This window comes from Chiloscyllium plagiosum, unplaced genomic scaffold, assembly GCF_037043375.1.
Source record: "Chiloscyllium plagiosum isolate Xiang-an unplaced genomic scaffold, Cpla_swu_hap1 HiC_scaffold_13, whole genome shotgun sequence".
Classification (NCBI taxonomy): Eukaryota; Metazoa; Chordata; class Chondrichthyes; order Orectolobiformes; family Hemiscylliidae; genus Chiloscyllium; species Chiloscyllium plagiosum.
Window position 1 is genome coordinate 87,836,276 of NW_028270151.1, and position 26,539 is coordinate 87,862,814.

At 45.2% G+C, this 26,539-nt stretch overlaps 1 protein-coding gene and 1 long non-coding RNA gene across 13 annotated transcripts in view; one reads left to right on the forward strand and one right to left on the reverse strand.

The window, feature by feature from the left end:
- The window catches only part of LOC148148371 (uncharacterized), an 83,017-nt gene extending 68,268 nt beyond the window's left edge, over positions 1 to 14,749 (reverse strand). For 5 of the 12 annotated variants that reach the window (XR_015759251.1, XR_015759247.1, XR_015759250.1 and 2 more), the window contains exons 1-2: positions 9,949 to 14,749; positions 8,646 to 9,200 (exon numbers count right to left, since the gene is read on the reverse strand). Coding sequence is in view for 2 of the 12 variants with exons in the window: in XM_087993896.1 (XP_087850022.1) it covers positions 8,646 to 8,910 (265 nt within the window). In the remaining 10 variants the exon portion in view is untranslated. Of the gene's footprint in view, positions 1 to 7,244; positions 8,014 to 8,502; positions 9,201 to 9,948 lie in introns of those variants that run through there. The other 7 variants (XR_015759243.1, XR_015759245.1, XR_015759244.1 and 4 more) reach the window with 5 other exon arrangements.
- Positions 1,883 to 5,824, forward strand: LOC148148373 (uncharacterized). Its single transcript, XR_015759049.1, has 2 exons — positions 1,883 to 2,221; positions 5,379 to 5,824. It is a non-coding gene; the product is annotated as an uncharacterized LOC148148373 (long non-coding RNA).
- Positions 14,750 to 26,539: the final 11,790 nt, after the last annotated feature.

Genomic DNA, 26,539 nt, shown 5'->3' on the forward strand with positions numbered 1-26,539 from the left:
GGAGCCGGACTCCAGGACGGGAGCTTAGCTCTATGAAACCAACATGCCCCCCTCTACCCAAAGAAGGAGTCAAGAGTGTTCCCCTGAAAACAAGAAAAAAAAACAAATATTTATCAAACATCAAAGTAGGGCTAGCTTGACCCAAGAATGTGAGACTGTCTAGGCCCAGAACCAATATGAATTAAGGTGAACAAAGCTATAGCAAGCTTTCTATTACCTGCCACCTATGGGACCAGGAGCGTGCTGATTGATCAAATCAAGTCATAGAGTCATCGAGTTACACAGCACACAAACAGAGCCTTTGGTCCAACTCGTCCGTACTGCCCAGATTAATCTAATCCCATTTGCTAGCATTTGGCCCATATCCCTCCAAACCTTTCCCCTTCATGTACCCATCCAGAGGCCTTTTAAATGTTATAACTATACCAGCCTCCACCACTTCCTCTGGCAGCTCATTCCATGCACGCACCACCCTCTACATGAAAATGTTACCCCTCAAGTGCTTTTTAAATCTTTCCCCTCTCACTTTAAACCTATACCCGCTAGTTCTGGACTCCCCCATCCTCAGAAAAAGACCTTGGCTTTCACCCTATCCATCCCCTCACGATTTTGTAAATCTCCATGAGGTCACCCCTCAGCTTTCGACACTCCAGGGCTAAAAGACCCAACTTATTCAGCCTCTCTGTAATATTCTGGATAATCAAGAGGTCTGCATTATCAATGTAAAAACATACATTATGCAATGGAAATGTAATGCATGGTGCATACACTTGCCATGAGTGAGCTTTCTCACTCTTGCCCTCATCTGACTACTTGGATATCACAGTGATCGCGATAATAAATGTCCCACCCCTCGACCTGACCCACTCGCTCAATGTGGTCCCTCTCACTTAACCTGATCCCTCCCCCTCAATTTGATCCCTTGCACTCAACCTAATCCCTTCCCTCCAATCTAATCCCTCCCCTCCAACCTGATCCCTCTGCCTCGACCTGATCCCTCTGCCTCGACACAATTACTCTCATTTGCTTCGATCCCTCTGCCTCGACCTGATCTATACTCCTCGATCAAACCCCTTCCCCTCGACTCAATATCTTTCACTTGCATCAATCCCTTCCCCCTCAACCCAAGCCCACCCCCTCGATTCTATCCCTTTCATTTGATCCAACCCGTCTCACTCACCTGATCCCTCTCCCTTACCCAATTCCCTCTCCCTCAATGCCTCCCCTCAACCTGATCCACCCAGTCAATGGGTGAGTAAAGCAGCTGATAGCCAAACAGGGTTAGCTAGGCTGGAGCTTATCCAATGAGCAGTGGGCAGGGAGTCAGTTCAGTGCCCAGTGGGGAATCTTGGCCAGGACCCTGTAAGACAGGGAGTCTGTGCCACAAACAGGTACTCTCTGTCATCCCCCAATGTAAAGAGCCCGTGTCCCCTCAATCCCTATAGCAGGCTCCAAAAGAGTGAAATGAAATGAATCAAAGATAGAGACTGGCAGCTCCAGCTGCAGAATCTGCTGCTCCATCCAGCCCTGATCCCAGTGGGCAGAGCCCATTATTGCAGCCACTTGTGCCATCTCCTTGTGGCAACTATAAAGCTGCCCCTCAAGCGTGTTCCAGTCTGACGCCTGGAAAGTGCAGCAGGCAATGCAACATTGCCCACCACTGAGTCATCACTGAGCTCAGCAGCTGATTTATTACAAAGTGTTGGAAGGGCAGGGGAGTGAGCTGCCAATTTCTGCTCCCTCTCACCTCCACCCAGCCTCAGGGACTGACACAGCAATGTCTGATTGCAAGGGGTCACGCACCCAATTTACACGATTAAAGTCCAAAGGGTTTGGAAAGCGGCCGGTGTTAATTGTGGATGGGAGGCTTCTCCATCAGTGTAGTCAGTTATTGGCAACAAACTGACAATGTGAATAGCGCCCATTGGAGTCAGGCTGAATGTGCAGAGACTGTTGATATGTCCCATTACATCATTCTCTATTTGCTCAATTTTAGTTCAATTTAGCTCAATTATGTTCCCCAAATTCAAACCGTCTCTCTCAGTGGGAACCATTGGATGTGAAACATAGGAAATGAAGCAATTACTTGTTCACAACGCAAGGGAAACATAAGGGGATATGAAATTGACTGTTTTCCTTGAATAACTTCCTTTATTTCATTAGAAGAATATTGGAGAAGACTGAAAGATTGATTGAAGTCATAAAGTAATTGCAGTGGAAGGTTAGTCACTGAAATTACTTTAACTACTGGTTAGACTACCATCTAGAGTTGAGTATACTGTTTTGAGTTTCTCTTTTACAGCAGTTTCTCTGACTTTATCGTTGCAGTGGGATCACCTGAAACATATCTGTGTTAATGGAAACATGCTGCTCCCTGTTATAAGTTAATCGTTTAATATTAACACAGGCACTTATGTGCCTGAGGAATGCAATGTTGCTGCATAAAAGTTAGTTGTCCATTAATTCCTTCAATACAAACATATGCTCTTTTCCATATGTTACTGGGGATAATATAAAGTTCTGCTGTGGCAAGTGAAATACCCAGTTTGAGGAAAACTCAGACTTAGCCACTGCTTGATTATCCCACCGATCAACCCTCTGCTCAGATTCAACTCGACCCCACTCGACCACATTTGGAATACTGTATACCGTTCTGGTCGCCACATTACCAAAGGATGTGAATGCTTTGGAGAGGATACGGACGCTCTTCAGGATGTTGTCTGGTATGGAGGGCACTAGCTATGAAGAGAGGTTAAGTAGATTGGGATTATTTTTAGTAAAAAGACTTTTACTTCAAGGTTAAACTGGAAGTGTTGAATGCGGGATGGGTATTATACTAAACCTCTGCCCACAGACTGGCCTGGGTAATATGGTTGCCATAGAAATGAGATCCAAACACTAACCTATTGACAGGCATCTTGCAACTTCTACGCCGTGGCACAAAAAAGAGGGTCAGAGACGTTTTCTGACACTATGACACAAGAGAGAGAGAAAGAGAGGTAGGCCTGAATCTTTTTTGGAGAAAGTGAGGACTGCAGATGCTGGAGATCAGAGTCGAGAGTGCCGTACTGGAAAAGCGCAGCAGGTCAGGCAGCATCCGAGGAGTAGGAGAATCGATGTTTCAGGCAAAAGCCCTTCATCAAATACTCTTCTAAGGATTCACTATCCTGTCTATACCTGACATAAACGTCCTTCTTTTTCTTAACCAAACCCTCAATTTCTTTAGTCATCCAGCATTCCCTATACCTATCACTGTTTCACCCTGACAGGAATATACTTTCTCTGGACTCTCATTATCTCATTTCTGAAGGCTTCCCATTTTCCAGCCATCCCTTTACCTGTGAACATCTGTGCCCAATCAGCTTTCGAAAGTTCTTGCCTAATACCGTCAAAATTGGCCTTTCTCCAATTTAGAACTTCAAACTTTTAGATCTGCTCTATCCTTTTTCATTATTATTTTAAAACTAATAGAATTATGGTCGCTGGCCCCAAAGTGCTCCCCCAGTGACACCTCAGTCACCTGCCCTGCCTTATTTCCTAACAGTAGGTCAAGTTTTGCACCTTCTCTAGTAGGCACATCTACATACTGAATCAGAAAATTGTCTTGTACACAATTAACAAATTCCTCTCCATCTAAACCTTTAACACAATGGCAGTCCCAGTCGATGTTTGGAAAGTTAAAATCCCCGACCATAACTACCCTATTATTCTTACAGATAGCTGAGATCTCCTTACAAATTTGCTTTTCAATTTCCCTCTGACTATTACAGGGTCTATAATACAATCCCAATAAGGTGATCATCCCTTTCTTATTTCTCAGTTCCACCCAAATAACTTCTCTGGATGTATTTCCGGGAATATCCTCCCTCAGCACAGCTGTAATGCTATCCCTTATCAAAAATGCCACTCCCCCTCCTCTCTTGCCTCCCTTTCTATCCTTACTGTAGCATTTGTATCCTGGAACATTAAGTTGCCAGTCCTGTCCATCCCTGAGTCATGTTTCTGTAATTGCTATGATATCCCAGTCCCATGTTCCTAATCATGCCCTGAGTTCATCTGCCTTCCCTGTTAGACTCCTCACATTGAAATAAATGCTGTTTAATTTATCAGTCCTACCTTGTTCTCTGCTTTGACCCTGTCTGCCTAACTGTTTGACTCACTTCTGTTCCCAGCTGTACCAGTCTCAGATTGATCTCTTTCCTCACTATCTCCCTGGGTCCCAACCCCCAACCTTTAAATCCTCCTGAGCAGCTCTAGCAAATCTCCCTGCCAGTATATTAGTCTCCTTCCCATTTATGTGCAATCTGTCCTTCTTGTACAGGTCACTTATACCTCAAAAGAGATTCCAATGATCCAAAAATATGAATTCTTCTCCCATACACCAGCTCCTCAGCCATGCATTAGTCTGCTCTAACCTCCTATTCCTGCCCTCCCTAGCTCATAGCACCAGGAGTAATCCAGATATTACTACTCTGAGGACCTCCTTTTTAACATCCTGCCTAACTATCTGTAATCTCCCTTCAGAATCTCAATCTTTTCCCTTCCTATATCGTTGATTCCAATGTGGACAATGACCTCCTGTTGGCCCCTCTCCCCCTTGAGAACATTCTGCACCCTCTCTGAGACATCCTTGATCCCGGCACAGGGAAGCAACACACTATTCTGATCGTTTGCTGCTGGCCACAGAAACGTCTTCTGTGCCTCGGACTAGAGAGTTCCTAACACAATCGATCTTTTGGAACCCGACGTACTCCTCAGTGCATTAGAGTCAGCCTCAATTCCAGAAAATTGGCTGTTCGTGCTATGTTTCCCTGAGAACCCATCACCCCCTATATTTTCCAAAACAGCATACTTGTTTGAGATGAGGATAGCCACAGAAGACCCCTGCACTACTTGCCTACCTCTCTTGCCTTTCCTGGAGTTAACCCATCGATGTGACTGTATCTGTGACTTTTCTCCCTTCCTACAACTACCATCCATCACATTCTCTTGTTCTTGTAAATTCCTCATTGCCTCTAACTGTCTCTCCAACCGATCCATTCGATCTGATAGGCTACGCAACCAATAGCATTTATTGCAGATATAATCCTCAGTAACATGTCAACTCTCTCTAAACTCCCACAACCAACGAGAAGAGCCTAAAGGCCATTTTTCAATCAATAGACCCAGAAAATAGCCTGATCTTATTCCTGTACAAAACACTGCTCCAGGTTAAATTAATATTATGGCTTGTATTTTTAAGGTTAATCAAGAGACATATATCTCAATATAATATATAATCAAGAAAGAACCCACGCTACTCACTACAGCAGACTGACTGTAAAGCACACTTAAAATGCTTACTTATCTGCTTCTGTGATGTGACCTCTCCCTAACAGGTTCCTTCAAGACTAGTTGTAAATTTCAAGAATGATGCCACAGTGGTGGCAAAGATCTTGCTGCAAGACGTTGCGGCCTATTTCGGAGTGCCAGAACAAATATCAAGTGGAAACGGACCGCATTTTACATGACAAATAGTGAAGGAACTGCTGAAAGGACGACAGTGCAAATATCATCTGTCAAACCCGTATCACTCCCGGTCAACTGGGACAAAATAAAGGCACAACAGAATTTTAAATAAAACACAAAGTAACAAAGTTATGTGGGGAAACCGCTTTGAAATGGCCAGGGACATTACCTATCACACTTACACTAATGAGATCAAGTCCTAACAAGGAAAAAGGACTGTCCCTCATCAGATAATAATGGGTAGACCAATTGCACCTGATGAAGGAGCAACACTCTGAAAGCTAGCGTGCTTCCAATTAAACCTGTTGGACTATAACCTGGTGTTGTGTGATTTTTAACTTTGTACACCCCAGTCTAACACCGGCATCGCCGAATCACACAGAAGTGAGGTGAAAAGAAAGGCCCACACATCACACATCAAACCGACACCGACCCCAGAAGGGCCAGAGAAGGCAAAGAACACCGAAAGACTGTTACATTGTAAATGTTAGTGCAAAGAGCAGACCTGAAGTTGCACTTGAAACAAAGGAAACTGGTTTGATGCAGACAAGCAGATATGACAAGCTGCCAGATGCTGTGGTTAGGATACAGAATGTGTTACAGGAAGATATGAGATCAGAGGGTATTGATTGGTATTTACAGTTTCTGAAAAGATCAAGTAAATTGGAGTTTCTGAAACGATAAAGAAAAAAATGCATAAAATTATGAAAACATCTAATGTTATAAGAGATTTCAAAATAAAATTTTGAATTTGGACAAATTTGCATAGAAATATATCAAATACCTAGAATGAGTCGTAAAGTAAGTTTAAGATAAATGGGTAAACTTACAGAAAGAACGAACAGCAACTGAGGATGGTTTGAAATGGTAATTGAAGTTATCATGCATTTTAGTGAAAAGGAAGTGATGATGGTGTCCTCATCTTTCCTTCGTGAACTTGGCAATCAAGCCACAACCTGAGGCATCGGGACTATACGTGAAGAGATAAGTTAAAATCTCATAGATCTTTTGATAAGATCATATGGGAGTTAAGAATGAGTGACAGTCTTGGGATACTGATGTATGTGTGCAAAAGTGATTGTTACCTCAGAAGTAACAAACATGGGTGAATACTGCAAAATTTCATACTGAAGAATGGGCCTTAGATATGTACACCTCCTTGACAAATGGATGAGTATGGCTTGGAAGGGCACAAGACTATAGTTCAAACAATAAGACATTGACACATAATTCATAGAGAAACTGACTTTAAAACAGTGCAAGGAAGAAAACAAAAGTGACATACAGATACCTCGCAAATGAGAAATGGGAAAAAGCTCTCCTACAAGGTTGAATGATCCTTGTTGTTATTTTTGTTGTTATCTCAGTCCTTATCATCTGCCTTAAGCAGTGCTGTGCGTGCTTTGGCTCACTTTTAGAACATAAAACATAGAACAATACAGCGCAGTACAGGCCCTTCGGCCCTTGATGTTGCTCTGACCTGTGGAACCAATCTGAAACCTATTTAACCTACACTATTCCATTTTCATCCATATATTTAACCAATGGGTATTTAAATGCACTTAGAGTTGGCGAGTCCACTACTGTTGCAGGCAGGGCGTTCCATGCCCCTACTACTCCCTGAGTAGGGAAACTACATCTGACATCTGTCCTATATCTATCATCCCTCAATTTAAAGCTATGTCTCCTCGTGCTAGCTGTCGTGGAAATTAAATGGACTTGACTCAACTATTAGCAAGGGCAAAGAAAATGAGTTTTATTATATTTGTCTAACCTCTGTATTACAGAGGGGCACAACACAGCTAGCAAAGGCCCTGAGCATAATTCAAATGCTTGACTTATAGTGTTTCTTATCACATTATCAAGGACAAAGACTATGTACACTTGAGTTGTTATTCGTTTTCATTCCTTTTGTTATGTGGACACACTGTCCCTCGTATCCCGTGGCCTTTGTTGAATTTTGACTGCTCACAAGGCCAGGTTGAATGTTTACTAAATTCCACAGAAACAGAAACAAGCTGTCTCCTTGACTGCAGAACTCAGCAAAAGTACTCTGTGATCAAATTTAGGAAGCATTTCTCTTTTTACAAATTTCACAGTAAATGGATTTCAGATTTCACAGTAACTGTTAAATTTCCATTACATTTTTCCCCTTTCTGTCATTTTATGACAACAAGGACGACAAAAAATAGAGCTAGATTAAAAAATCTACAGAGCCAGATAATTAAAAAATCAGCGATCTTAACAGCTGACTGTGTTGTAAGGAGCATTTGAATGGTTCCAGCCACTTCTTCGCGTTCCAGTTTTTACCTCCTGAAGTCTTTCACCACTATCTAGTCTCCAGGTTTTAGATCATGCAGCTTCCCTTCTGCTGGTTGGGGTAGTGCTGCTTTCACTTGATTCTGTATTTCTGACAAAAGTGTAGAGAGTTTCATACTGTAACACAACATCTCATCCTCACAGTGGCCTGTTATCTGTCTTGGGCCAATTCCTGTATTTGGCAACCTATAAAACAAAATCTCAGACAGGCTAAGATTAGCTTTTCCTCTCCTACTTGATCTCATATACATTAGCACAATCGGAAATGCCTTTGTCTATGTCACCCCTAGTTCCTCACAACATTTTGTCAATTTATTTTTTAAGGTAGCATTTTCTCTTTCCACTGCCCCAATGCTTGCTGGGTGGTAGGCACAGTGTTGTCTCATGTTTATTCCCAAATAATCACTGACCTGCTGTAGGGCACTATTTGACAAATGGTGTCTCATTGTCACTACTTAGCCTCTCAGGGATGCCCCTAAAAAAAGGCAACTGGGGTACCTTCCACATATAACATAGAGGTAGGCATTGACTAAAACGCATCATCATTGTACTCGCTCTGCAATCTCAGTGCTCAATATGGGGGTGGGACTTGTTTCAGTGCCTGTAAGGTGAGTAGAAGAGATTAGCATAAACGAGTCTTCGTTGCCAAGCATAAGGGAAAGAGGCTTACCATACCTTGTTGGCTGCCTACCTCCCCCTCAGCCTTCCCCTGTCAGTCACCCTGCTGTCCAGCCTCCAGGGTCAATGGGACTGTCTGTGCGGGCACTGTCTCGCCCAGCGGTCTATTGCTCCGCAAACAAAGCACCCGTCAGATCTACCTCTGCCAGCCTCTTCTGCGACCTCTTTTCCTGCAGCACCTTCCTCCAACGGCTGGGTGACCATCGTTTTGGCTATTTCATCCTTCATTCCATTGATGAAGCTGTTCCTCAGGTGTGCCTCATACGGTGTGATTTCTGCTGCCTTTATGTCTTCAGGTGGTCTCAGTCCACTATGGACATTATGGGTTTCAGTGAGGCGCGTAAGGTACTGGGACACAGTCTCACCTTCTCGTTGTTTACACATTGCTATTTTGATCATGTCCATTCACACTGGGAATGCCTCCCTATGGGCGGTCGCCAGCGCGGCAACAAAAGCATTAACGCCTCCGTTCTCTTCTGCTTGCAGGTTAGCTGCTCTGACATGGACGTTTACGGCTGGCCAGTTACACTTCTCTTGGCCTCCTTGCTTCGATCTGTTGCAGGTACGAGATGCTACCGGTGAATCAGCAGACCCTGAGGCAGCAGCCGCTGACGTGGAACCTTCGCCAGACGGATCTCATGGGGGGGCTGTAGGTCTCGGAGGGCAGTCATCAAGGTCAAGATCTGAAACAGACACTGTACAGCTTTGTTAGGTTGTTTTCCACTCATGTCTGCATGTGTGCTGATGTTTGTATGTGTATTTGATCTATCTTTTACTTGAGATTTCCTTTCCCTGATATTAGCCTTCCACATGTTATAAGCACTCCAATTCACAGGTTCTATTTTTTCCCTTCCATTTCTCCTTCTCTCTCTCTCCCTTCCTACCTCAACCTCAATATTTCCAACTGCCTTTTACTAAAACCTCCCCCCTCCGGAAAACCACACTCCTCGATCCACAATTCTAACTGCTTTACTGATTCTGGGCCGTAATTATTCCGCATGTATTGCATTTTTATTTGACCATTTCAAGTCCTCTGTGGACCCTCTTTTTGTTTGCTCTTGCCAGAGCCCCCTTTTTTTCCAATGTTACTGGGAAAGTGTTCAGCTCTCTCTCTCTCGCGGTACTGTTATCGTTTCCCTTTTACTTGCTTTTACCTGCGGATGTTCCCTCTCACATTGGGCGTGTCCGCCTCAATGCCTTGGTTTTCGTAAACCAAGAAACCACGTACCCAGTACATCTTTGGCGAATCCAACTCAGCCAGTGGTGGTTCCAAGTTTAAAACCACCCTTAAACTCGCTGTCTCTTAAACACTCTAGAGACGGCAATCCCCTTCCCTTGGGTTTCGCTCAAATACCGCGCGAGAGTTTACTGAACCCTTTTCCTGCACTATTTATTCTCTTAGAATGAGTCTCTATGTAGGATTACTTAAACCACGACTCTTACCCTGAGCCTCTTCGATTTGAACCCCGCGCTGGGGCGATCCACAGATTCCCAGTCCTGTCACGCAAAAGGGCCATTTCAGCGCTGGAGATTAAGTGAAAGACCTTCAAGAGGCTGGCGCCTGCACCTCCTGGGTATCCTCAGAATCCCACCCAGTCACAGGGTCCTGGAACAAGCCCCCAGGTTTACTGTCGTGGAAATTAAATGGACTCCACTCAACTATTAGCAAGAGCAAAGAATTATACTAGTCTAACCTCTGTATCACAGAGGGGCACAACGCAGCTAGCAAAGACCGGAGCATAATTCAAATGCTTGACTTATAGTGTTTCTTATCACATTATCAAGGACAAAGACTATGTACACTTGAGTTGTTATTCGTTTTCATTCCTTTTGTTATGTGGACACACTGTCCCTCGTATCCCGTGCCCTTTGCTGAATTTTGACTGCTCACAAGGCCAGGTTGAATGTTTACTAAATTCCACAGAAACAGAAACAAGCTGTCTCCTTGACTGCAGAACTCAGCAAAAGCATTCTGTGAACTTGAGCACAGTATCAAATTTAGGAAGTATTTCTCTTTTTACAAATTTCACAGTAAATGTTAAATTTCCATTACACTAGCCATCATTATCTGAGGAAAAAGGATATATGTATCAATTAAGTCATCTCTCAACCATCTCTCTGAAGAAAACATCCTCAAATCCCTCAGCCTTTCCTCATAAGACCTTTCCTCCATACCAGGCTATATTCTAGTAAATCTCCACTGAACACTTTCCAAAGCTTCCACATCCTTCCTACAATGCAGCGACAAGAATGGTATGCAATACTCCAAGTGCGGCCTCACCAGAGTTTTGTACAGCTGCAGCATGACCTCATGGCTCCGAAACTCAATCCCTCCACCAATAAAAGCTAACACACCATATACCTTCTTAACAGTCCTATCAACCTGGGTGGTAACTTTCAGGGATCCATATACATGGACACTGAGATCTCTCTGCTCATCTACACGCCCAAAGAATCTTACCATTAGCCCAGTACTCTTTATTCCTGTTACTCCATCCAAAGTAAATCACCTCACACTTTTCTGCATTAAACTCTGCATTTGCCATCTCTCAGCCCAGCTCTGCAGCTTGCCTCTGTACCTCTGTGACCTGCAACATCCTTCTGCGCTATCCATAACTCTCTGACCTTAGTGTCATCTGCAAATTCACTAATCCAAACTTCTATGCTCTCATCCAGGTCATTTGTAAAAATGACAAACAGCAGTGGTCCCAAATCAGATCCTTGCAGTACACTGCTAGTAACTGAACCACAGGATGAACATTTCACAGCAACCACCGCCCTCTGTCTTCTTTCAGCTAGCCAATTTCTGATCCAAACTGCCAAATCACCCTCAATCCCATGCCTCCATATTCTCAGCAATACCCCACCATGGGGAACCTTATCAAACACTTTACTGAAATCCACGTACACCACATCAACCACTTTACCCTTAGCCACCTACTTGGTCACCAACACAAAGAACTCTGTAAGGTTTGTGAGGCATGACCTACCCTTCACAAAACAATGTTGGCTATTCCTAATCAACTTACTACTTTCTAGATGATTATATCTCTTGAAACCTTATCCGACACTTTACCCACAACCAAAGTAAGGCTCACTGGTCTATAATTACCAGGGTTGTCTCTACTCCCCTTCTTGAACAAGGGGACGACATTTGCTATCCTCCAGTCTTCTGGCACTATTCCTGTAGACAATTATGACATAAAGATCAAAGCCAAAGGCTCTGCAATCTCCTCCCTAGTTTCCCAGAGAATCCTCGGATAAATCCCATTCGGCCGGGAGACTTATTTATTTTCACACTTTCCAGAATTGCTAACATGTCCTCCTTGTGAATTCCTGAAGAAGGGCTTATGCCCGAAATGTCGATTCTCCTGTTCCCTGGATGCTGCCTGACCTGCTGCGCTTTTCCAGCAACACATTTTCAGCTCTGATCTCCAGCATCTGCAGACCTCACTTTCTCCTCCTTGTGAATGTCAATCCCATCTAGTCTAGTAGTCTGTATTCTCCGAATCAACATTGTCTTTTTCCAGTGTGAATACTGACGAAAAATATTCATTTCGCTCTTCACCCCTGTCCTCGGACTCGATGCACAACTTCCGACTACTATCATTGATTGGCCGTAATCTTACTCTAATCATTCTTTTATTCCTGACATACCTGTTAAAAACCTTAGAGTTTTCCTTGGCCCTATACGCCAGTCATTTCTCATGTCGCCTTCTTAGCTTTCTCTTTCGGTCTTTCCTGGCAAACTTGTAAATCTCAAGTGCCCTAAATGAGGCTTCATGTCTCATCCTTGCATAAGCTTTCTTTTTCCACTTGACAAGAAATTCAACTTCTTTAATAAACCATGGCTCCCTCGCTCAACCACTTCCTCCCTGCCTGACAGGTACATACTTATCAAGAACATTGGAGAAAAGAAGGTTTAGGGGTGACTTGATAGAGGTGTACAAGATGATTAGGGGTTTAGATAGGGTTGACCATGAGAACCTCTTTCCACGTATGGAGTCAGCTATTACGAGGGGGCATAGCTTTAAATTAAGGGGTGGTAGGTATAGGACAGATGTTAGGGGTAGATTCTTTACTCAGCGAGTCGTGAGTTCATGGAATGCCCTGCCAGTAGCAGTGGTGGACTCTCCCTCTTTATGGGCATTTAAACGGGCATTGGATAGGCATATGGAGGATAGTGGGCTAGTGTAGGTTAGGTGGGCTTGGATCGACGCAACATCGAGGGCCAAAGGGCCTGTACTGCGCTGTATTTTACTATGTTCTATGTTCTATGTAACACGCAGTAGCTGTTCCTTGAATAAGCTCCATATTTCAATTGTGCCGATCCCCTGCAGTTTCCTTCTCCATCCTATGCATCCTAAGTCTTGCCTAATTGCATCATAGGTGCCTTTCCCTCAGCTATAACTTTTTCCCTGTGGTATATGCGTATCCCTTTCCATCACTAAAGTAAACATAACCGAATTGTGGTCACTATCAACAACGTGCTCACCTACCTCCAAATCTAACACCTGGCCGGGTTCATTACCCAGTACCAAATATAATGTGGCCTCACCCCTTGTTGGCCTGTCTACATACTGTGCCAGGAAACCCTCCCGCACACATTAGATAAAAACTGACTATAGCATTTCCAGTCAATATTTGGAAAGTTAAAGTCCCCCATAACAACTAAACTGTCACTGTCACTCCTATCCAGAATTATCTTTGCTATCTCTACATCTCTGGAACTATTTGGAGGCCTATAGGAAATTCCCAACAGGGTGACCTCTCTCCTGTTTCTAACCTCAGCCCATGCTACCTCAGTAGGCAAGTCGTCAAACATCCTTTCTGCCACCGTAATACTGTCCTTGACTAACAGTGCCACACGTCCCCCTCTTTTACTACCTTCTCTGTTCTTACTGAAACATGTAAATCCAAGAACCTGCAATAACCATTCCTATCCCTGCTCTATCCTTGTCTCCGAAATGGCCACAATATCGAAATCCCAGGTATCAACCCATGCTGCAGGTTCACCCACCTTACTCCAGATTCTCCTGGCATTGAAGTAGACACACTTCAAACCACCTTCCTGCTTGCCGGTGCACTCTTGCAATCTTGAAACCTTATTTCTGAACTCACTATTCTCAACCTCCTGTATACTGGAACTACAGTATAGGTTCCCATCCCCCGTTGAATCAGTTTAAACCCTCCTGAGTAGCATTAGCAAATCTCACCTCCACCGCCACCTCCCTGCCCCAGGATATTGGGACCTCTCTGGTTCAGGTGAAAATCATCCTGTTTGTAGAGGTCCCACCTAACCCAGAAAGAGCCCCAATTATACAGGTATCCAAATCACTCCCTCCTGCACCATCCCTGTAACCACGTATTCAACTCCTCTCTCTCCTTATTCCTTGCCTCACTAGCATGTGGCACAGGCAATAAACCAGAGACAACAACTCTGTTTGTTCTAGCTCTAAGCTTCCACCTCAGCTCGCTGAATTCCTGCCTTAAATCTCCATCCCTTGTCCTACCTATGTCGTTGGTGTCTATGTAGACCATGACTTGAGGCTGCACCCCCTCTCCCTCAAGGATCCCGAAAACACAATCTGAGACATCATGGACCCTGGTAACTGGGAGGCAACACACCAACTGTGAATTTCTCTCATTCCCCTCATGACTGAGTCCCCAGTGATTAATGCTCAGCTCCTTTCTCCCCATCCCTTCTGAGCAACAGGCACAGACATTACCCTCAGCGCTATTAATGTCCCACCTGGTTAACATCCCCTTCGCTGAAATTCCACCCCCCCTCCCCCCCCCCCGTCCCGACACAGATAAGTTGCCCACGGATTCTGAGCTCCCACCACCAAATAGTCCCCCAGGTTCTAGCTATATTCCTCCTTTCGCAGGGGATCCTGACCTACGTCTTTGATCTTGTGGAGGGTGTTGCGGAAGTTATTCTTTGCTCTGCTGACATGTTTTGCAAAAATCATCACTCTGTTAACTGTCTCTTTTCCTGCAAAGCAAACCCGCAAGGCTTGCTGAGCTCAAACTCTACATTGTCTGTGTCATGCAGGCTGTGTCATGTGATTTATCTTGTGGTTTTGTACTCAATGGCCAGTGTGGCACTTGTACCAATGTAAAATGCTGTGGTGATGTGTATAGCTTTGGAAGGAGTATCGGTCCATTCTTGAGGAGTGGTCTCTCTCTTTCTCTCTCTCTCCCTCTCTCTCCCTATGATATCATTTTAATAAAGTTTTGTCAATGCTCACGGTCTGAGTCTGGGGAATTTCCTCAACATGGAGTGACTGAATGTTTGTGGATGTGGTGCCAATCAAGCAGGCTGCTTTCTCCTGGATGGTGTCAAGCGTCTTGAGTGTTGTTGGAGCTGCAGCCATCTCGGCAAATGGGGAATATCCCATCACACTTCTGACTTGTGCATTGTAGACGGTGGACAGGCTTTGGGGAGTCAGGAAGTGAGTTACTTGCTGCAAGTTTCCAATCCTGTGATCTGGTGTTGTAGCCAGAGTACTTATTACTCTATTCAAGTTGCTGTTCAATGGCAGCACCCAAGATTTACAGTGTGGGGTCTATAGTGGGGGATTCAACAATGGTAATGCTATTGAATGTTAATGGGTTACACTGTCTCTTGTTGGAGGTGGTGTTAAGATACAGAGGTGAACTGCTCTGTCACCTCAACCCAAAGTTACAAGTTACAAGTGTCAAGCTGGCTGTCGAGCACAAAACGACAAGATAATTCACATGACAGAGCCTACAAGACACAGACCATGTACAGTTTGAGCTCAGAAAGTCTTGCAGCTTGGATTGGTACCTTGGACTTTGATGTTGTGGCCAATTCAGAGATATGGATAGAGCAGGGACAGGAATGGGTGTTGCAGGTTCCGGGATTTCGATGTTTCCGTAGGAACCAGGAAAAGCTCACCTCACTCTATAATCTGTTAAAATATGAGTGAAGGAGAATTCCCAAATTCCACTATTTAAGGAAAATAACATCAATTTATTTTTAAACTCTGAAAGTGAACATTAAACAACAACTCTACACAACTCTAAGTCCCTCCTTTTTGCAAATTATCTGCTTCCCACTCTATAACAATATGTTTATCCTATAAAACACTTATTGAAATTCCATTAACTTGATTTCAAAACCACACAGCTGCTGTCATCTTCTGTTTTCCCTCTTCCAGCTGAAGATCTCCCTGGGTCATCTTCTTTCTTTTTACTGTGAGTATGTTTGACATGGAAAGGTACCTTCAATAGAGAGCATTTCCTAATTTCTTGGAGCGCAAGATGTTAGGTCTCTAGGCGTTTTTGGCTCGATGGCAATTGATCTCTCCCCAATTTTCAAAATGTCCATGTCTTTACTCCTCCCAGCATTGGAATGTCTCATTGCTTTGATGTTGACAAAAACAATAAATTCAAACTTGATTAGGTTTTAATATTCTGGGGCATAATTTAAATTGATTGGCTAAATTCGAATTGTTGTCAAAACAGCGACCAAAAGTCAGGTATCCATTTCACAGCCAAACCGTTACATGTTTTCAATTTTCCAGTACACTCTGGGACTGCCATCTTGTCACCTCACAGGTGCTAGTAATCTTCCAGTTCAGAATACTTTCTCTTAAAGGGATAGTACACGCTTTCAACTTCGTAACAATGGTCATTGCCTGGCATTTGCATTTTGCAATTGTTACTAGCTACTTTTCAGGTTAGGCATGGATAATGATTGTGAATGGTGCTGAGCATTGTGCAATCAATAGTGAACATCCCACCTTCACTAGGATTGCACAATTGGAGGGAAGGTCATTGATGAAGCAGTTGAAGATGGTTGGGTCGAGGACATTAACCTGAGGAACTCCTGCAGAGATGTCCTGGAGCCGAGGACACTGACCTCCAACAAACACATCCACATTCTCCAGTGCCAGCTTTGACTCTGACCAGTGGAAAGATTTCTCTTTCTTTCCTATTGATTCCAGTTTTGCTCGGGTTCCTTGACTTTACACTATGGCAAGCACTGTTGTCTCATCTCTGGAATTTAGCTCTTTTGTCTATGTTTGAACCAAGGCTGTAATGGGGTCAGGAGCTGAGTGGCCCTGGTGGAACCCAAACTGGGCATCACTGAGCAGGTTATTGCTGAGCAGGTGCTGCTCAATAGCACTGTTGGTGACACCTTCCATCACTTTACTGATGGTCAAGAGTAGGCTGATGGGGTAGTAATTGGCCGGGTTACATTTATCCTGTGTTATAGGCATATCTGGGCAGTTTTCCACAGTCACGTAGATGCCAGCATTATAGCTGTACTGGAATAGTCACAGAATCATAAGTAGGCCATTCAGCCCATCAAGTCTGCTCCAAGATTCAATGCGTTCATGTCTAGTTTGATAATCCTCAATTCCACTTTCCTCCCTTTACCCCATGGCCCTTGATTCCCTTCCTGATTAAAAATCTGTCTCTCTCAGCCTTCAATATGCTTTACACCCTAGTCTTGACAGCTATCTGCAGTAAAGAATTCCATAGACTCATTACCGTCTAAGGGAGGAAATTCCTCTTCCAGCAGTTTGAAATGTCTGACCTCTTACTTTGAGATGATGCCCTCCGGTGCTAGATTCCCTTGCAAGGGGATAAAAACGAGGTAAAAACAATGACTGCAGATGCTGGAAACCAGATTCTGGATCAGTGGTGCTGGAAGAGCACAGCAATTCAGGCAGCATCCGAGGACAGGCAAAATCGACGTTTCGGGCAAAAGCCCTTCATCAGGAATAAAGGCAGAGAGCCTGAAGCATGGAGAGATAAGCTAGAGGAGGGTGGGGGTGGGGAGAGAGTAGCATAGAGTACAATAGGTCAGTGGGGAAGGAGATGAAGGTGATAGGTCAGGGAAGAGAGGGTGGAGTGGATAGGTGGAAAAGGAGCTGGGCAGGTCGGACAAGTCCGGACAAGTCGAGTTGCTGGAGGTTAGAAACTAGGATGAGGTGGGGGAAGGGGAAATGAGGAAACTGTTGAAATCCACATTGATGCCCTGGGGTTGAAGTGTTGCGAGGCGGAAGATGAGGCGTTCTTCCTCCAGGCGTCTGGTGGTGAGGGAGCGGCGGTGGAGGAGGCCCAGCACCTCCATGTCCTCGGCAGAGTGGGAGGGGGAGTTGAAATGTTGAGCCACTGGGCGATTTGGTTGATTGATGCGGGTGTCTCTGAGATGTTCCCTAAAGCGCTCTGCTAAGAGGCGCCCAGTCTCCCCAATGTAGAGGAGACCGCATCGGGAGCAACGGATACAATAGATGATATTAGTGGATGTGCAGGTAAAACTTTGATGGATGTGGAAGGCTCCTTTAGGGCCTTGGATGGAGGTGAGGGAGGAGGTGTGGGCACAGGTTTTACAGTTCCTGCGGTGGCAGGGGAAAGTGCCAGGATGGGAGGGTGGGTTGTAGGAGGGCGTGGACCTGACCAGGTAGTCAGGAGGGAATGGTCTTTGCAGAAGGCGGAGAGGGGTGGGGAGGGAAATATATCCCTGGTGGTGGGGTCTGTTTGGAGGTGGCGGAAATGTCGGCGGATGATTTGGTTTATGCAAAGGTTGGTAGGGTGGAAGGTGAGCACCAGGGGCGTTCTGTCCTTGTTGCGGTTGGAGGGGTTGGGTCTGAGGGCGGAGGTGCGGGATATGGATGAGATGCGTTGGAGGGCATCTTTAACCACGTGGGAAGGGAAATTGCGGTCTTTATTCCTGATGAAGGGCTTTTGCCCGAAACGTCGATTTTGCCTGTCCTCGGATGCTGCCTGAATTGCTGTGCTCTTCCAGCACCACTAATCCAGAATCCCTTGCAAGGGGAAACAACCTTACCACATCCATCCTGGTAAGACCCCTAAGAATCTTGTATGCTTTAAAAAGGTCACCTGTCACTCTTCAGCATTCCAATGAGTACAGGCCTAACTCACTCAACCATTTCTCATAAGACATTCTCTCTCTTCCTGGCATCAGCGCGGACTGCCTCCAAGTCATCTTTCCTCAGACAAGGAAGCCAAAACAGTATTGCAGTTGGAGTATTGTATGGATTTATCAACATCATGACGATTAAATTATATTAATGCATGTATAATCACACACCATAAATCAGTGCTGTATTACACATTCTGTTGGATCTAACACTACCCCAATATGAGGAATAAATTAAACCTCTTTGCATCAGATGCAAATACCCTGCAGGAGGCAGAGTACACGTATCACCTGAAGCTGGGACAAGCTTAAGACCTAATAGTGCATGATGACACACCTTTGAGGGGTGAGAAGTAAAATAAAAACATTTCACACAACATATTCCAGTTGTGTTAACGAGTTCAGTTTGAAGTATTAGATCACACATTATTGCAGGTTCGATTTGCTGTTGTTAGTTTGCCATGCTTAATTTTAATTTGCAGTTCAGATAGAGAGTTGGTTACTGGAACTGTAGCGAATTTACCTTTCCATGTACTGCTTGAGTTACAGGCACACACGTTGTTCGCTGCCCAGTTACAGGCACATAGAGTGTTCACAGCTCAGTGACAGGCACACAGCATGTTCTCTGCTCAGTTACATGCACACAGGGTGTTTGCAGCTCAGATAAAGGCACACAAGGTGTTCACAGCTCAGTTACAGGCACACAGGGTGTTCATGGCCCAGTTACAGTCACACAGGGTGTTCACTGCTCACTTACAGGCACACAGGGTGTTCACGGCCCTGTTACAGGCACACAGAGTACTCACGGCTCAATTACAGGCACACAGGGTGTTCATGGCTCAATTACAAGCACAAAGGGTGTTCATGGCTCAATTACAGGCACACAGAGTGTTCATGGCTCAGTTCGAGGCACACAGGGTCTTCACTGCTCAGTTCCAGGCACACAGAATGTTCACGGTTCAGTGTCAGGCACACACAGTGTTCACAGCTCAATTACAGGCACACAGAATGTTCACTGCACAGTTACAGGCACACAGTGTATTCACTGCTCAGTTACAGGCACACAGTGTGTTCATGGCTCAGTTACAGGCACACAGTGTGTTCACGGTTCAGTGTCAGGCATACAGAGTGTTGACTGCTCAGTTACAGGCACACAGAGTGTTCAGGGCTCAGTTCCAGGCACACAGAGTGTTCAGGGCTCAGTTACAGGCACGCAAGGTGCTCACTGCTCAGTTATAAGTACGCAGAGTGTTCACTGCTCAGTTACAGGCTGTTCCCTCCCAGTCGGAATACACTTTAGCAGTTTGGGATATTTGACCTTGGACCTTCTCCAAGGCGGACTTCGGGACAGGCAACAACACAAAGTGGCTGAGCAGAGGCTGATAGCCAAATTCAGTACCCATGGGGATGGCCTCAACCGGGACCTTGGGTTCATGTCACACTACAGGTGACCCCACTGCACTACACACACACACACACACACATTGACATGGACACAGACAGACAGACACAGACAGACAGACACACACAGACAGACGCACACACACAGACATACACACACAGACACAAGCACACACACTCCTACAGACCCATACACTCATGCAGACCCTGTCTCATATGCTCACACATACACTCCCACACTCACACACACACCCTCTCACAGACTTATATCTCTTTATGCTCGCACACATACATATACCCACACTGTCTCACAGATACTCATATCCCCTCCCCCCCCACCCCGCACACACACCCACACACATATAAGCTTGTGGGGTGAATTTATACTTGCAAAACTACATTTTATTTTGCTCAAAAACTGCATGAATCTATGTAAGATTCTGTAAATCCTTTTTTTAGATTAGAGTCAGTCTGAACATTAGGATGCTGACAGTCTCACACAGGACACCTTACACCTTCAATGCATTATCTGGATCATCATGGCAACTATTGCTAAAGTTCAGTTATATCACGCTGTAAATGTTTGCTATGAATTCTGTGTCTTATAGTTGTGTACTCCACAACCACCTGATGAAGGATCAGTGCTCCGAAAGCTAGTGCTTCCAAATAAATCGGTTGAACTATAACCTGGTGTTGCATGATTTTTAACTTAAATCTGAAAATTGAACATTACACTAATAAGCTAAACTGTAGTTTCTACATCTACATTGATGGGTAATGCTGATCTAAAATTCCTGCGGGTTGTGGATTAATGTGTGGAGGGAGGGGACTACATCTGGAGGGGAAGGATGATTTGAAATGATGAACCTTTATTCTGTAACAGGTAGATTCCAATGAGGAAAGCTACTGGTTCCATGTGCTCGATGATGGCTGTTGGAGAGCTTGGCCTTGGAAGTACGGGGCATCTATCTGGGCATAGATATCATTTCACTTAAACCCTTGGAGATCAATAACCACACCAATGCAGAACCAGGACATTCGGCTAATAATGCAGCTTTCGGATTTAGCCAATCACATTCCTTCATTACGAGTTGTTTAAGGGATGTTTTTGAGAAGTACGGCGATGACCCAGATGTTGAAGAAATGTTGTGAAACTGATTATCTCAATAGATTTCTTAACAAAAGCATGGAAATGGAACAATGATGAGACTGAAGAGGATGATTGGGGTAAGTTTCTGGAATTCGCTGTGTCATTATAAATTTCAATCAAAGGAAGTCAATCTTTAATAGAATAGTTTGTCAATAAATACTGTCCAAGTATATAGGAAATTTTTTTAAAGTGAGGATTTGTAAATGTAAAGTGAATGCTCAGCAAAAGTGAGCGGCACGGTGGCACAGTGGTTAGCACTGCTGCCTCACAGCACCAGAGACCCGCGTTCAATTCCCGCCTCAGGCGACTGACTGTGTGGAGTTTGCACATTCTCCCCGTGTCTGTGTGGGTGTACTCTGGTTTCCTCCGGTTTCCTCCCACAGTCCAAAAATGTGCAGGTTAGGTGAATTGACCATGCTAAATTGCCTGTAGTGGTAGGTGAATGGGTCTGGGTGGGTTGCTCTTCAGAGGATCGGTGTGGACTTGTTGGGCCAAAGGGCCTGTTTCCACACTGTAAGTAAGCTAAAAGCACTGTTAGTCATACTGATTGTGGTGGTTGATACCAATGGGCCCATCCCATTGTGTCTTTCCTTATAACTTGCTGCTGTTTGTCAGATTGCTGAGTCATGGCAAGGAATGGGTTTCTGTGTAATTTGCTGTCTCAGAGGAAAGTGGGAGAGATGTAGAGAGAGAAAAACGGGGGATGGCGAAGATGGATGTTCAGTTCCTTTTTAATATCATATGATTTTCAAACAAATTGGAGATTATTGTGATCAAAGTGCTGTTCGCGGTTTGCGAGCCTATTGTCGCAGACTGTTTTGTATTATAGCATAGAGCAGACTGTTCTTTTTAAAGACAGCTACATGACATCAGTAATCCAATATAAGGCCTTCAGTCACTCTCCCTGTGCAATGGAGTCAGTGCGGACATTTCGTTATGTGTGTTTAATGTACAGTGACATCAGTAAGAACAGAGCTCAGACTGTGTGTTTATGTCGGTAATATTATAGCCTTGAAAATAGTGTTGTAAAGAAATTACAAATGTCTGACTCAACGAGAACATAAATATCAGTGGACTAATATGGAGCAAAGCATTATCACTTTTGCCTGAGCAGAAAGTTCCGAAGGTGAGTCATCCTAGACTGGAAATATTAACTGTTTCGATCTTCACTAATAGATGTAATAGTTTTAGACGGATCTACCTTTATTTTTAAATGATTATAGTGTGTCTATATTCTCCATGATGTGTGTACATGTAAATCTCTGCTGATGGTTTTACACAATCAATTGGTTTGGAAAGGGATGAATTTGCTGTTAATTTTATTTGTGCTGAAGTGAGTCAGCAGGTTCGAGTTGGGAGTTAACATCTTTTGCATGTTTTAAAAGGCTGATGTAGTAACTGCTAGGTATTTCCCAGTTCCTGGATCTTTGGCTTTTATTCATTCTTGGGATGAGAGCATCACTGCTGAAAATGTGCTGCTGGAAAAGCGCAGCAGGTCAGGCAGCATCCAAGGAACAGGAGAATCGACGTTTCGGGCATAAGCCCTTCTTCAGGAGTGAGGAAAGTGTGTCCAGCAGGTTAAGATAAAAGGTAGGGAGGAGGGACTTGGGGGAGGGGCGTTGGAAATGCGATAGGTGGAAGGAGGTCAAGGTGAGGGTGATAGGCCGGAGTGGGGTGGGGGCGGAGAGGTCAGGAAGAAGATTGCAGGTTAGGAAGGCGGTGCTGAGTTCGGGGGATTTGACTGAGACAAGGTGGGGGAGGGGAAATGAGGAAACTGGAGAAATCTGAGTTCATCCCTTGTGGTTGGAGGGTTCCTAGGCGGAAGATGAGGTGCTCTTCCTCCAACCGTCGTGTTGCTATGGTCTGGCGATGGAGGAGTCCAAGGACCTGCATGTCCTTGGTGGAGTGGGAGGGGGAGTTGAAGTGTTGAGCCACGGGATGGTTGGGTTGGTTGGTCCGGGTGTCCCAGAGGTGTTCTCTGATCCGTTCTGCAAGTAGGCGGCCTGTCTCCCCAATATAGAGGAGGCCACATCGAGTGCAGCGGATGCCATAGATGGTGTGTATGGAGGTGCAGGTGAATTTGTGGTGGATATGGAAGTATCCCTTGGGGCCTTGGAGGGAAGTAAGGGGGGAGGTATGGGCGCAAGTTTTGCATTTCTTGCAGTTGCAGGGGAAGGTGCTGGGAGTGGAGGTTGGGTTGGTGGGGGGTGTGGACCTGACGAGGGAGTCACGGAGGGAGTGGTCTTTTCGGAACGCTGATAGGAGAGGGGAGGGAAATATATCCCTGGTGGTGGGGTCCGTTTGGAGGTGGCGGAAATGACGGTGGATGATCCGCTGTACTTGGAGGTTGGTGGGGTGGTAGGTGAGGACCAGTGGGGTTCTGTCCTGGTGGCGGTTGGAGGGGCGGGGCTCAGGGGTGGAGGAGCGGGAAGTGGAAGAGATGCTTCGTCGACCACGTCTGGGGGGAAATTGTGATCCTTGAAGAAGGAGGCCATCTGGGTTGTGCAGGTTTGGAACTGGCCCTCCTGGGAGCAGATGCGGCAGAGACGAAGGAATTGGGAATATGGGATGGCGTTTTTACAGGGGGCAGGGTGGGAGGAGATGTAGTCTAGGTAGCTGTGGGAGTCGGTCGGTTTATAGTAAATGTCCGTGTTGATTCGGTCGCCCGAGATAAAAATGGAAAGGTCTAGGAAGGGGAGGGAGGAGTCTGAGACGGTCCAGGTGAATTTGAGGTCGGGGTGGAAGGTGTTGGTAAAGTGGATGAACTATTCAACTTCCTCGTGGGAGCACGAGGCAGCGCCGATACAGTCATCGATGTAGCGGAGGAAAAGGTGGGGGGTGGTGCCAGTGTAGCTGCGGAAGATGGACTGTTCCACATATCCTATGAAGAGGCAGGCATAGCTGCGGCCCATGCGGGTGCCCATGGCTACTCCTTTGGTTTGGAGGAAGTGGGAGGATTGGAAAGAGAAGTTGGGAGGAAGTGGGAGGATTGGAAAGAGAAGTTGGAAAGAGAGCATCATTGACTAGATCAGCATATATTGCCCATCCCCAATTGCCCAGAGACCAGTTAAGTGTCAACCACATTGCTGTAGGTCTGGAGTCCCATGTAGGCCAGACCAGGTAAGGATGTCAGTTTCCTTCCCTAAAGGACATTGGTGAACCAAATGAATTTTTCCTGACAATCGACAGAGTGGATTCATAGTCATCATTAGACTCTTAATTCCAGATAGTAATTGAATTCAAATTCCGCCATCTGCCATGGCAGGATTCGATCTTGGGTCCCCCAACCATTACCTGGGTCTCTTGATTAACAGTCCAATGAAAAACCACTACGCCATTGCCTCCCCTTTTGATTCCTGTCTCCCCTCTTCCCCTCCAAACATCTACCAACCACACAATCTGTAAGAACCGGATTGAACACAGGATGCTCCTGCGGAGCTCATGGGGGACAGGGTCTGACCAATGTTTCCAAAGGTTCAGAAAAGAGTTACAAGGATGTTGCCAGGCTTGGAGGGTTTGTGCTATAGGGAGAGACTGAATAGGCTAGTGCTGTCTTCCCTGGAGTGTAGGAGGCTGGGGGGGTGACTTTATAGAGGTTTATAAAATCATGAGGGGCATGGATAGGGTAACAAGATAAGCTCTTTTCCCTGGACTGGGGGAGTCTAGAACTAGAGGGCTTACGTTTGGATGAGAGGGGAAAGATGTAAAAGAGACCTAAGGGACAACGTTTTCACACAGGGGGTGGTGCCAGGGTGGAATGGGCTGCCAGAGGAAGTGGTGGACGCTAGTACAATTGTAACATTTAAAAGGCATCGAGATGGGTATATAAATAGGAAGGGTTTGGAGGGATATGGGCTGATTGCTGGCAGGGTGGGACTAGATTGGGTTGGGATATCTGGTCGGCATGGACGAATTAGACCAAAGGGTCTGTTTCCATGCTGTACATCTCCATAACTCTATGACTCTATATAGAAGCTTCAATTTAGTATAAATGTTATAAAGTGCTTCACAAGAATGTTATCAAACAACATTTGAAATATTAAGACAGTTATAAAATGAGATTGATTTGAAGAAATGTCTTAAAGGAGGAGAAACAGATATATCTTTAGTTTGTTGCAATATTTTCAAGTTATTTTATCACGTTTCAATGCTCTGGCCTAATGCCCAACTTTCAACCAATCTCATGCCAACCACTGCCTTACCTGGGCCCTTACTCTATCTGGTAATGGCAAAAAAGGCTGGCAAAGATGGAGAGTATGAAAAAACTTGGATATTCATCATGCAGAACAAATTTCCTGACTTTCCACTTCAGCTTTAAGTGGTGACTTCAGAATCACACCACTGACTGGCGAATATTTTATTTCCATGTATTTGCATCCCATTCAAATCCATACTCACCCCTTGTTTCAATGCCCTCTCCAATGCAAAGCAGCACATTCGTGAGATGCATTGGTCCAGTCGATACCTGGCATCGGCCGCTCTTCATGTGCCTGTCCCAGCTGTCATCAGGATGCGTGTTCACATCAATAACCCTGCATACTGCATGGCCAATGTCCTCCTCAACCCTTCACCCATGCATTTTTGCATTGGCAAACCTGCCAGCTTCACCATCACACCATGCCTGCTCTGGACCAACTCCCACACCAATGTCAGCTCCTTAGCACCTTACTTTTTGGGCTCAGGGACAAATATGACTTCGTGTATAGGGTCTCGTATATCTATGATTCCAGCATTGTATTTCTCAGGAAGCACTGCATTTAATGCTGTATCGCTGATAACAAGACTGTGGGGCAGAACCAAGCCCCCGATTTTAGGATTATCATTTAGCTTCAGGATGGGTGGCACAGTGACTCAGTGGTTAGCACTGCTGCCTCACAGCACCAGGAACCCAGGTTCGATTCCAGCCTCGGGCGACTGTCTGTGTGGAGTTTGCACATTCTCCCCGTGTCTGCGTGGGTTTCCACCGGGTGCTCCAGTTTCATCCCACAGTCCAAAGATGTGGAGGTCAGGTGAATTGGCCATGCTAAATTGCCCATAGTGTTAGGTGCATTAGTCAGAGGGAAATTGGTCGGGGTGGGTTACTCTTTGGAGGGTCGGTGTGGACTGGTTGGGCCGAAGGGCCTGTTTCCACACTGTAGGGAATCTAATCTAATCTCAACTTAATGATCCTCCATAGCATTTCCTTTTGGCAAACATGTATGAATAACATGTAGGCTAATTCTTACTGCCACCTTTTGACCGCCAGCTGTACTGCAAGGCCCTGTCAGAGTGGTGCAGGTATCAAAACCTTACCTAAAGGAAACCAATCTTATCTATTACAAGGGGGCAAGCTGGAAGCATATGTATCTTCTATCACCATTCTGCATCGCTCTGAGGGTTACAGAAAGGAAAATGAATGAATGATTGGGTAATAGAGAACCTTTCCTGCAGCTACAACTGGGACCCATATGGTTTGTTTCTTTAATGATTTGTATTCACTGAATTGACTGACTTTTGAGTCATAGAGTCACAGAGTCCTACAGGACAGAGAAAGGCCCTCTGGCACAAACTGCTGTATGCTGACC